Here is a 13,126-nt window from a genome sequence, read left to right as displayed (position 1 = left end):
AACTATCCTGACTCGCCTCTGGCCGCATGGAACCCCGCGTATGAGTTCTCAACCTTGGAAACTCATTACGAAGAAGCGGTGACCACTATCGAGAAACGGGAAGGTTTGCTGGGGGTAACTTTTCGGTTATGAAGCGAACCTTGGAGCCTTACAAACTGGCATACTCACTTTCCAGCGCGCGAACACGTTTGCGCCCCTCCGCCACGCTCACAACCTGGTTTATGGGCGGACTGGCCTAGGCACCGTTTACGATCCCGACATGTGCCGAGAACCCGACGGGCAGCGTATGGAGTTTGTTATCGGGAACGAATTCCGGTTAGAGCTTGATGGAGAAGTAAGTCCTGGAAAGCGGAGACCCTTTGGTAAGACTATCAGTCCAGAAACACAGGATAGCACTGACACAATGTCAGCGGGAACTCATTTTAACCTCCTTGCGACAGCGCAGGAGTTTATTGGTACCTGGGATACCGCAGTTCATCGCATGCTTTTGATGGCTGCGCGAGCGGGGCTCAACCCGACCCAAGCAGCCTACCAACACCTCGTACATCACAACCACGACAACGCGCGGGCTTTCAACTACCTCCACCCCATTCTCTCGCGCGCGATCAACATGCTTTGGGAGAAATTGCTTACCAACAAGTTTATTATCTCGGCTTTGTAGAGCAGGCCGAGCTCATCCGACGCATTCTACGCATTCGCTTTTACCCTCTGATTGAAGCTAAGCTTCAACAACTCCGCAACGATGGCTTCCTCGACATCAATCATCTCGCTGGCGACCAAGAAGTCTGGACTCGCAATATCCCTGGGTTTCGAAGCATCCTCGATGCATTTGACAGCGACAGTGACCTCAGCTCGAGTGACATCGAATTCATCGACCCAATGGATGCCCGATTCTTTGGTGAGCCACCATCACCAGCATCCTCTGATTTTTTTCGAGACACTGATGGTTATTCAGCCGCATCCCCATCCCCTCCCTTCCTTCAGCCTAACGATGAGACAGAAAACAACTTTCTCGCCAACTACACTGAGGCTCAACTGCGAAATTGCCGATGAGCTTATCGATTTTGGGCAGGAATTTCTTGGCGAAGGCGATAATTTCTGGACTGGTGATCGTAACAACGAGACGATCCTGGTCGAGAGCCCGACGCAGGCCATCAATTATGGTAACGAGATCTTCTGGGCCAAGGCATAGGTTGGGTGAGTTGAAAATATACCTGTTCTGCAAGGCAACTGCGCTCACTATCCTCCAGTGCTTGATATTCATCGAAGAACCTGAACATACCTGGTATTTATCATCTCTGTTCGCCGCGGCCCGCCAACTGATTAGCGCTGCAGAACCCGGAGATCAACAGTCTCATCCTGTCTTTCTGCCACAACGAACTGCAACATTGTATGTATATTATCTAACTTGGACAATACCTTCCATTTTATTCCTGCTACCCCACCTTCCTACCCCCCATGTCTTCCCTTCCCCTGCTGCTACTTACTTATCATATGCCTCTATGAACCGTCTACCTAATTTCCCTCCCATCCAATGGACATGTATATGGACATTACCTTTCCTTATCCTCCCCCTCGTCTCTATGGACTTAACTCTTGCTTGTCTTGTACTTATACTCAGAATGTTTGTGATTCTACTCAACAAATTCACTATTTGTTTTGGGTATCTTTGTGTGCTGCTAAGTGACTGGAGCTTAGTAAGACTCAAAATTGGATTTCAGACCAAAACATCACATTCAAATTTCTTCTTCTCAGTTTCTGACTTAGAGTTGAGTAATGAGTCAACTCTGATGCTAGACACTGAGACTTGTGAAAATTGGCCCAGTTCAAGTTCAAACTGGATAAACAAAACTTGTGAGACTCAATCCTTGGGTTTCACACCAGAAGGTGACTCTGATATTTGGGAAGAAGATGATGACCTTATTTTCTATCCAGTAGAGATGAAGGACTCCAGTGGGAAAGCATATCAGGCCTTTACAATGTATAAAAGGGTGGATAAAAAGATCAGACCAGTATCTACTACCTTTTCTCCTGAGTATGAAGTCAAAAGACAAATTCCAGAAGACCCACTCAAGTCTCTCCCTTCACTCCCAACCAAACCACCAGAGTTTGTACCTACTGAAAGGATCACCACAGAAAGACTTTCTTTGTTAGAGGTGAACTCTGACAAATTCCTTTCTTCAGAGGAAGAAAAGTTGATCTTACATGTTCTCAAGCTTAATGAAGAAGCATTAGCATTTGAAGATAGAGAAAGAGGCTCATTCAAGGATGAGTATTTCTCACCATATAAGATAGCAACTATTCCTCATGTTCCCTGGGAATATAAAAATATTCCAATACCCCCAGGAATACTGGACAAAGTCATTGATGTACTGAAGTTAAAGATGGAGGCAGGAGTATATGAACTATGCCAGTCATCTTACAGATCAAGATGGTTCTGTGTCATGAAAAAGAATGGAAAATTGCGAATAGTCCATGATCTCCAGCCACTTAACAAGGTCTCAATCCGGGATGCAGGAATGCTTCCAATTGTAGATGACTTTGTGGAAGGATTTGCAGGCCGCCAGTGTTATACAGTCTTTGACTTATATTGGGGCTTTGATGCCCGCAAAATGGAGCCAGAGAGCAGAGACATGACAGCCTTCATGACACCATTAGGACTTCTTAGAATCACTTCAATGCCAACTGGGTATACAAACTCTCCAGCAGAATTTCAAAAGTGTATGGTCTTTATACTACATGATGAGATTCCACACATAGCCAATGTGTTTATAGATGACCTTCCTATTAAAGGACCAGTATCTGCATATCTAGATGAAAATGGACAGCCAGAGACCTTGCCAGAGAACCCTGGGATACGTCGTTTATCTGGGAACATGCCAATGATGTTCACAGAATTATGCACAAAGTCAAGCTAGCAGGAGGTACCTTCTCAGGGACTAAAGTACAAATATGTCGACGAGAAGCACTAATTGTTGGACAATTATGTTCACCAGAGGGCCGTATACCTGACCGTAAGAAAGTGTCATCTATCTTAGATTGGCCACCCTTGAAGTCCCCCAAAGAAGTCCGACAATTTCTTGGACTCTGTGGGACTGTACGTATATGGATACCTCAATACTCCACTATAATTCGGCCACTTACTGAATTGTATCGTAAAACTGTTGATTTTGTCTGGGATGAACGGAGATCGCAAGCATTTGAGAAAATCAAACAGTTAGTGGCATCAGCCCCAGCCCTCACACCTATAGACTACAAGTCAGGCAGGCAGATAATATTGTCAATTGACTCTAGTAAGTATGGCACTGGTATGGTACTGTCACAAATAGATGAAGAAGGACGCCGGCGACCTGCCCGGTATGGTTCTTTACCTATGAGTGAGCGTGAATCCCGATATTCTCAGCCAAAACTTGAACTGTTTGGTGTATACCGAGCTCTCAGGCATTGGCGTTTATATTTGGTCGGGGCTCAAAATCTTCGTCTAGAAGTTGATGCCAAGTTTATCCAAGGGCTACTCAATAGTCCTGACTTGCAACCTGATGCAGCTGTCAACAGGTGGATACAAGGAATTCTTATGTTTCACTTTGAACTAGTCCATGTTCCAGCAGAAAAATTTCATGGGCCTGACGCATTATCCCGAAGAGGGCTAGCACCTGGGGAAACTGCCGAAGACGATGATGACACCTGGCTAGATGAAATTGCTCTTCTTGTTAGAAAAGTACACCCATCTACCCTCCCAGATAAAGCATTGAACCTACCATCCTGCCATCTTGCTAGAAGTACTCAGGAAATGGACTTGCAAACATTGAACATTTTTTGAAAACACTTGAAGCCCCAAGTTTCTTAACACCGCAAAAGCATCAGCGATTTTTACGACAGGCAACACAGTTTATGGTTAACGAAGACAAACTATATAAACGGAACTCACATGGGCCTCCATTGCAAGTTATTACTGATCCTACTATACGCCTACGAATTCTCACACAGTCACATGAGGACTTGGGGCACAAAGGAGTCCGCGCCGTCTGGGAGCTATTACGTAACCGATTCTGGTGGCCAAAAATACACAATGACATCTCCCACCATGTGGCATCCTGTCATACCTGCCAAGTTAGAAACACCCGGAAGATGGAAAAACCTCTCTCCATATCAACACCAGTGACAATCTTTCAGAAAGTTTACATAGACATTATGAATATGCCTAAAGCAGGCAGTTTTACGAAAATTGTTGCAGCCCGGGATGACTTGACAGGTACATGCGAGGCTATGGCCATTGAAGACGCCACTGCGAATACTCTGGCACGTTTCTTCTGGACACATATCTACTGCCGCTATGGATGTCCACGCCGTGTAGTTACTGACAATGGACCTGAAGTTAAAGCAGGTTTTGAGGAACTTATGCAACGTCTGCGTGTTCCTCATGTCCGGGTTTCTGGCTATAATAAGCATGCTAACGGAGTTGTAGAACGCCACCACTTTACGTTGAGAGAAGCTATCGTGACGAGCCTGTGGGAAAAACCTTGATGACTGGCCTAATAAATTGCCTCTGGGAATCTTCGCCGATAGAGTCACTGTCAGCCGTGTGACAGGCTTTTCCCCTTACCAACTACTTCATGGCACAGACCCCATATTACCTTTTGACCTCTTTGAGGCCACCTTTCTAGTCACAGGATTTAAACCTAATATGAGCACTACTGACTTGCTTGCTCTCCGAATACGACAACTGGCCAAACTCAATACTGATGTGAAACGTGCTGCAAACATGCTTGCTCAGTCCCGATTTAGATCGAAAGCGCATTTTGAACGGCGTTTCCACCACCGGCTGCTGAAGAGTGACTACCAAGCCAGGCGAGCTTGTATTGTTACGAAATGTGGGCATTGAAAATCAAATGAGCATCAAACGGAAAACAGAGGACCGATACTTAGGACCATACCAAGTGGTGCGAAAGAATGCAGGAGGAGCCTATATCATTAGTGAACTGGACGGAGCCGTTTTTACTCAGAATCCAGTAGCCGCTTTTCGTCTTTACCCATATATTACCCGACGACACCCATTCATGCAATCTGACAGTGGCGAAAGTTCTTCGGATGACACCGACGGCTCCAGTGAGGAGGAAATTGACTCGGATAACGAGTAATCGGCGATTCCATGCCGAGAAGGAGGATGCTCGGCTGACTCTGTAAAACCATAACCATTAAAAGGAAGTCAGCCTTGAAGCGTACCTAACATGCAACTACCCACTCCGCCTTCCTCCCTCAAAGTCACCATGATCCCACCAACCCAAATCACTCGCCACAAGTCCACAGACTCTCTGGCCTCCCTTTCTTCTTCTGGAAGTACCATTGTCGTGCCATCCAACAGTGCTCGTAACTCGTTTTCGTCCTTCACTGCTGAGGACCTCCTAGAGCTGGAAGCGGCCCGAGCTTCCAGTCACAATGCCTATCGCATCTGTCTTGACGATAACTCGATCAGCGAGGTAGCACCCGAGGAGGATAGTGTATGTCGCCTGTGTAGAAAACATATACAGACGTGACTCATCAAGTTATCAGGGCTTCCGAACTTTTATATCAGGCAATCAACGACCACGAATACCCGGCTTGCGATATAAAGGAACCACCCTTCAGCCCAGCGCGTCCTAACACTCCCATTCAAATCCACATTCATAAAACGATTACTCAGACTTCGGAAACCACTGTCTAAGTTTTTCATCGAAAAACCTGGGGATCTCCGGTTGGGTAGGACCTCAGAAACCATTGAACGAACCAACACTCCTGTACGCATGCAGCCTTACTTGCCGTAGCGCTCCAAGCCGCTATGAACACCCTCTTACCATTATTCTCACAGGTCCACCACAATCGCTACGATGAACGAGAGGTCAAGCCCAAACCATCAGTCTGCAAACCTGAACCTGATGAAGTTGTAACCCCATCTATGCGACAACAGATTTTCCAAGAGCGTGCGGTTAATAACAAGCTCATTTCTGCCGCCTTGAATCCTGTCATGTGTGGCAACGCGTACCAGGTGGCCATCTCTGTTTATACCGACAGCCAGACCGGGGAGAAGTATTTTTGTATTTCGACCGGTCTGCCATACCTACTCAAGAGAGGCGACACACTTGTCACCCACGAAGGTTTGGAGGGGACGTGGAAGGTAAAAGACATCTGGACGTCTGATTTTTGGTGGGCGCACGTCAAGCTCTACAATTCAGAGCGGAAGGAAGAGGCACTGGTTCGCATCAGCTATGAATACGCCAATGCTCGTTTGGTGTCTGGTACTATGGTGGGCAACTGGCTGGCCGAAGAAATCTCTCAAGCAATTACTAAGCTTTGTCGTGCAGGTCAGGCTTTCCAACGAGACGTTTATAGCCTTGTGAAACATGTGGTCCAAGTGCTCTTCGAAAAAGGAGATACAAACACGCAATCTTTTTGACATTTTAGCTATACGTACGATACATATATGTTTTGTGTAGATGAACGATCCCTGACTGATGCTCCTTTTTGAATTTGAAAGGATTTAGCCTTGCTTATGTTTTTCCTCTATCAACTGAGGGCAGTTGAAAAATCTGTTCGCCGCGGATGTCAAGCCTGAAAAGTGTTTGGCATAAAGAGGAAAAACATAATCAGTTGTAATTTCCTTTCAAAAGAAAAAGAACAACCAAGCTGGCCGCTGGAAGTCACGTGATGTGTCACTGTGACAGATGGCATCATTATGACATCATTGGGAACGCTCCGCAATGATGTCATACCTTGAAAAAAGCATAAAAGGAGCTCAGTTTTGGATGCTAGAGTAGATAACCCCCACTAAACTTTCCCTCCCACTCATCCTCACATTTGAGTTGACACTACTGTGTGTACACTTGAATACATCTTACCTCTTTTGGACGATTTTGATCTGACATTTGATCCCATCAAACGATAAGGATTAAATAAGCTAGAACCCCCACAAGAATATTAGGAGTACTCACTGGCAGTCCTCTAGTATTTCTGACCTTCACAAGTCTTTGGTAGACTTGTACGTGCGATATATACGAATTGATTGGTTTCCGTTAGCTAAGGCAGTTATCTGGAATTAATCCCCGCAAGCCACGTTTACCTGGAATTCGCTTTGCCCCGGGCGCATAAGGTTTTCTTCGAACAAGAATAATTGTTAGATCGCAAGCACCTAGTCAGCCCAACTTGATCACTCATTAAATTGACTCATCATTTGGAACTGCTGTGTTTGGATTAGCATAATTTTCTACTTCTGCACGTTACGATTGAGAACTTGTTTTGCCCTGGTGCGCATTAGGTTTTCTACCCAGTTGTTTTTTTTAGTTCAGCAAGCCAGAATTAGTCATTTACAGAATTGACTCTATCTTGGTTCATTATATCCCCCAATAACCATTTCTCAAATAATCCATTCAGAGTGAAATCTGAATAACCTACCATCACCTTTCCCACGAACTTATACGTGAAGTTCTTGGACAAAGTCGCTCCCAGAGCTTTACGTTGGAAAACAAATTTCCACTCGACATCATCGCGTCACACAAGTTACCATCACGTGTGCGCGTCTGTTTGATGCTGTGCTGCGCGGCACGCCCAAGATACTGTAACATGCTATTTCTCTACTCCCGATTCAATCCAATCCAATCCCGCTAGTCCGATCCGGGGAGTGTGGGCTAAGACTTGGGAATGCTATTTTTGTTGGACTCTCCTACTTGGCTCCGAGTCTCTGTTTGTGTACGTCGGATGTAAAAGAGATCTAGATAAAAGTCCCATTTCCAATGATCTAGGCAAAGCTGACCCTAGTGTATCGGTACGTCGGTTCAAGCTACAACGGAAGGCACTGCTACTCACCTCCAAAAAATTTTGTGACTTGTCTTCGCCACAAGACTGATCGATTGCTAATGATCCGGTATCGATGCGATTGCCATCGTCGACGAGCTCGAGCAAAAAACTTGCGACTCTAAGGATAAGGTACAAATATATATATAACATTGGGCTTTGCGGTTGGTTGGTGCTACTGGTATAAGTATCGTCAAGAAGAAAAGTCGTCAAATGCGGTGAATGCTGAAAGTTAGAAAAATGCGATGGTGTTGCCGACAGGTTAAAAACCACCCAGACACCCCTCACTCTCTCCGTCTCGAAAGCTGGTACCCGCCAAGGAACGACACAACGAGGAGACAGTGCATTTTTCCTTCTTAGAACGTGCCTCTTTGTCCTTTGACTTCCTCATCGACCGGTCACGAGGGGGTGAGATCGATGGCATGCGAGCAGAGAAGGCTCCAGCATGAGAATAAGAGCCTGGAAGGTCTTCTTCTTCGTACCCATCCTCGATTACTTGACGGCGAGGAGAGGATCTGCGAGAGCGGCGTTTTCGGTCCGATGATGGTGGACTAGATGAGGGCGGCGGCGATATTGGTGGAGGGTAGAATTGCGATGGCGGTGGTGCATTAGGGTATCCAAAGTAGGAGTACTTGGAACCTTCAAACGGTTAGACAGGGCGGTTAACTTTGAACAACAAGAGACAAACCATAGTAACCTATCGCCGGCTCAGGAGGAGGACTTGCGAACCCATCACTCTCGTCACTCGAAGAACTGAGATCGGGAATGAGGGGTGGAGGAAGATGTGAATGGAAGTTAGGTGTGGTGGCGGGGGACATCGAATAGTAAGGCGAAGGTATTGGCGGCTGGACTGGAAGGGGAATGTAAGGACTTGTGCGAGTAGGTGTTCGCTCTAGTTCTGTCTCGTCGTTATCATCTTCCCCATCTTCGTGCGTCCATTGAGCATCATAGGCAGCGATGGCCCTTGGATGTAGAGCTTTGCCGGTGATGAGTGGGTTGTGGCTGTTACCCGACTTGGGCTTCGACCCGTCGTAGTAGGTGCGACCAGGACAACCACGAGCTGGTAGTTCACATGCATTAGGTGAGACCTCTATCGGGGAACGGTCATATTGTGTGGAGCTGTGAGTGGCGAAAGTTCTGGCCAACGATGGCGACGACGGGAAGTGGACGTTGTGAGGGAGAAGAGGAGGGTGGGCTGGAGGAGCCCGTGTGGTTTGACCACGCTTGAGAATCGGCTGTGGCATTTAGGCCGTGTTACGACGAGCGAGGTATGCGAGACATGGTGGGCAAAAAGGAAGAAGGGTTATATGGGACAGCATTGCTGATCGCTTCCGGTCTGTCGTGACACAGCGTGACATCAACGAAGTAACTGTCTCAATTTCACTTTGAGCGTCGTCCAGGCATCTTTCTGCAATAAACTGCTTTGACCAGTCAATGCAGAATTCTCTGCATTGTCTTAAGCTTTACAAGCGCTCTCATCGTCGCTGGCCAGCATTCTCTAGCTGCCAATGTTTGCCGGCTAAAATCCCTCAAACGCAACCCGCCGCTGCTTGCCACAGCTTGCCACCGAGTCCAATGCCAAGACGTCTATTCCCGCTTGCTTCCGACCTTTACACCTCGGCGTTCAGCCCTCAACTTCTTGCCTCCCTTTCTCAACGTTCCGTCTCTACTCCCGTCCTTACTCCCCCGGACGGTGCTTTGTGCCAATTACAGACAACCGGCTCTCATCAAGGTACATTCACCAGACACGATCATGCGGGTCTCTGGGACCCACTACTGCAGCCAATCAATCCGTCTTTCACATCTGAAGCCGCGTCAGGCGGGCCTTATCGTTTCGACAGCTAAACCAGCCCAATCAATCTTTCTGTCGGGCCAGAAGAAAGCAACAATTTCTCGCATCACAAGGCCACTCCAACTCAACGCCTCGAGGTGTCTGTGTGCGAAATCACACCTTGGCTCAATGCATCGTGCTTGATACCACCGATTCCTCCTGCTCTTTGTTTATTAAGTCCTCTCGGAAAAAAAATCCTTTCAATGTTTCCTTTCTTCCGTGAACAATTTGCTCGATGATGTTCAATGAGAACCTTATCGCCAGCCAAAATGCGGTTTTAAGCTTGCCCAAAGGCATAATGCTGATAAAGCTTGTCTGGCATTTTTCGGGGATCGCTACGTAGGCCGCACCCTCAAAAATGCTTCTTCAGCTGGTTAAGCAGGCTTTGGACACGACCCGTCGAGCGGAGTTACTTATGAATGTGCAACATGACTTTACCTCTCCATCACCAGGCAACATCTCACCACCATGCTGCACTGCTTCAAGCCTTCAACACGTTCTATACATGGCAACAAGACAAGAATAGGAAAACGTTCCCATTCGGTGAAGGCAAGAGCACTCTCACTTCCCAGTGTCGTGGTCATGCGTTCCGTCTCGACTGGCAGGTCCCCACCAGGTTTGTGGACGCAGGACGACATCCTCCTGAGAAGATGTGCTAACTCCCGTCTTGCGAATGAATAACCCATGGAGCACGAGAACTCGCTTTTGCGGCACGGAAATATATCCCTATGTGGGAAAACAACCGGCCCCCCGGCACGACGCTCCGATAAATTGCACCCCCTGAGAAGAGAAGACAAAACAGTTGGCCATTGAATGTCAGTTGACTTAATCTCCGGCGACCTGTGCCGTGTGTCTCTCGTTAGACCGCTGGCAAGTCCCGCTCCTGTTTTGATCCTTCAACACCGACATCATCGTCAAGAATACAAGAACAACTTCAATCTGGGACCACTTTCTGAGCCACGTTCAGCCTCTCAAGCGTCCGTTTACCCTGGGCGCCGTCCGGCAGGCCAGACATTCCGTGGGACACGGCGGCTGGCGGGAGGTAGAAGGCATCGTGGCTGGTTCGGGGTTCGGTCTGAAACCATTTCCGAGGCTGGTAGATTTACGTCCTCCCTTTACATTCTCTGGTTAAGAGTGCGTTCAGTAAAAACTCAAACACGGTGTTTTGGGTTTGATGCTGGGGTTTGATCCCAACTGTCAAAGACGTGTCGTGTTTTTTTCTTCCATATATCACGCGTTTGGACGTGTTTACTAAGCTCAAAAAGTTGGGAAGGCAATCCACCAGTTGTTATTGTCTGGTGGAGTCCTAACTACCAAGTTTTGAGCCATACATTAGTGCAGAAATGAGGAAAGGAGTTTCATCTAACATTATCTACCCGAAGGCTCCGAGGTATTCCGCCATCAAACTCCTGGTTTCCAGCATCAAACACCGCGTTTGAGTTTTTACTGAACGCACTCTAAAGATAATCGCGTATCACATCGTTGGTGGGGCTGACAAACGTGTCTCAGTTTCGGTGAGGTACGTGGAACTCTACGCTTTCCGATTCGGGACCACTGCGGTAATTCTATCCTATCCTATCCTATCCTGCGGGCCACCGTCCAATAAGAACTGAACGGGGTATTGTCAAAGTATTGTAGATAACTGCAGCTTTTTCGTAGGGAGCAGGTGGTTTAAACTCGCCTCACGGTCTTTTTCCGGCGGCTCGAAATCTGTTGCTTGATTCTTTCGTTGGCACACTACGTCATTGCACTGCGCTAACAAATGTCCATGTGGGATGCGGGGGGTTTGTCTCGAGAAGCATCTTCGGGCCTTTTCGGAAACCGAGAAGCTTTTGTGATAAGGAGAATGAAAATTGAGTGCGTGCATTCCACAGTAACAATACAATATTTGCTGGTTTAAATAGAGAAAAGGGTTTGCTAGTGCTGGTTTCGTTACGAATCAGGTGTAAATGTTGATCGAGTTCAACTCGAAGTAAGCGTTGGTGAAGGCGGTAGGGTTTTGGTCGACATAATTGATACAGGTCGAAGGGCAGCCTGCCCCATTGTAGATGCCTGCCTGGCCTGCCCAATCACCACCTGCAAGCATCAGCAGGTTTGAGTTTTTTTCCAGTAGCACAGACGGAAAGCTTACAAAAAGTCAAGTTGATGATGATGTTGTTCGCACTGAAGAATTGTGGGAAGTTGCAGCTAGTGTTGGGGAAGTTGGCGGTTGGGGTTCCCTGCGATAAGGATAAGAAGTTGACGATGACAAGAGGAAAAAATCTCACCCAGCCAGCAGTGTTGACGCTTGTTCCCCCGGACCGCACATCTGCGGGGACGTTGGTCGCACCTCTAGGCCAGAACCACACATTGATGAAGGTCGTAGTCCTCTCAATAGCATACCTGACAAGGTGAATCAATGAAGGAACAACAAAAGACTTGTTCCTTACCAGCCGCCTCCACCAGCATTGAAACTTGGGCCATAGCTGTTAGCCGTGGGTGCCCTGACGCCGCAGCCAGTGTTGCCGTTGATCGCGGTGTTGCAATCAAGTTGGAGGGAAGTGCTATCCATCGAGCTTAGCCACACGAGAAAGACGTCAACTCCGACCTACCCGGTCTGCGTTCGCGTGGCAGGCATCGTGCATCCTAGTTATTCTCTGTTTCAACGAGGTCAGCAAAACAGAAAAGGGTTGCTTTTACCTGGAGACGTGTGCAAGGTAATCTGATTCGGGCCTTGGTCCTGAGGAAAACGTTACGAAGAATGGTGCTGGAGGAAGAGATGCAATTACATTCACGCCCTCCAAAATATCAACTTCTCCTCCTGCGGGCCAGCGCGCCTCGTCTGTTTCCCAACTATGATGCTGATCAGCGACAAGGAAAGAGAAGGCGATGGTTATATCTACATTGCTGGCCAAGTTCTATGCAGGAAATCAGTTCGATTCGCATGGGTGGCAAATGATACGAACCCGCATCCTTGAGGCATATGCTGGATGTCGAAGACAGCGGCGTGGGTCGTATATGCAGCATTGGTTCGGATGCGAACGGAGCTTCTTCCGACAGAACCCGAATCACTCAGAGTGGTCTTCGCATCAGCGCGCAGAACAAACTTATTTGCAGACGCAAAAGTAAGATTCTGGGCTTGAGCTGTGGCCATGTTGACATATTTCCTATTGCACAGTCAGTGTTTGTCCCAAGCAACGACATTATCTACCCACACTCTCCCATGGGTTGGATCAGAGATCGCCTCGAAGTTGAAGGCATTGTAGAAACCGCTGCCAACGATGTTCTGGCTGCGAGAGTACGGTCCGGCCAGCACAGGGCTGACGATGGACGCGAGTGCGAGAACGCTAGCGGATACTGTCTTCATTTGAGAGTGGACAAGAGTAAGGGAAAACCGCCAAGTTGTTTCGTTGAGGACTCGAGCAGAGTGACAATTTAAGGAAGTTGCCTCGGTCACCCATCTTCTTCGCGGTCGTCAGACGAGGCGGCCAC

The 13,126-nt window shown here is 47.6% G+C and overlaps 2 protein-coding genes across 2 annotated transcripts; both read right to left on the bottom strand.

Annotated features, from left to right (window-relative positions):
* Positions 1 to 8,086: 8,086 nt before the first annotated feature.
* MIND_00946200 (uncharacterized protein) lies at positions 8,087 to 9,068 on the bottom strand (the record flags this gene model as incomplete). Its single annotated transcript, XM_037366080.1, has 2 exons — positions 8,087 to 8,463; positions 8,513 to 9,068. 2 exons carry the CDS (start codon positions 9,066 to 9,068, stop codon positions 8,087 to 8,089), a joined length of 933 nt encoding a protein of 310 aa, XP_037217492.1.
* A 2,526-nt stretch (positions 9,069 to 11,594) lies between these two features.
* On the bottom strand, positions 11,595 to 13,001 carry MIND_00946100 (Glycoside hydrolase family 16 protein; the record flags this gene model as incomplete). Its single annotated transcript, XM_037366079.1, has 10 exons — positions 11,595 to 11,731; positions 11,787 to 11,874; positions 11,923 to 12,037; positions 12,085 to 12,198; positions 12,247 to 12,280; positions 12,335 to 12,374; positions 12,424 to 12,487; positions 12,538 to 12,552; positions 12,601 to 12,801; positions 12,850 to 13,001. The coding sequence occupies 10 exons, from the start codon at positions 12,999 to 13,001 to the stop codon at positions 11,595 to 11,597; spliced, it is 960 nt and encodes a 319-aa protein (XP_037217491.1).
* Positions 13,002 to 13,126: the final 125 nt, after the last annotated feature.

The sequence above is a fragment of the Mycena indigotica genome (assembly GCF_014461135.1).
Source record: "Mycena indigotica strain 171206Taipei chromosome Unknown Mind.scaff0008, whole genome shotgun sequence".
NCBI lineage: Eukaryota > Fungi > Basidiomycota > Agaricomycetes > Agaricales > Mycenaceae > Mycena > Mycena indigotica.
This window is presented reverse-complemented; position numbering and strand designations above follow the sequence as displayed.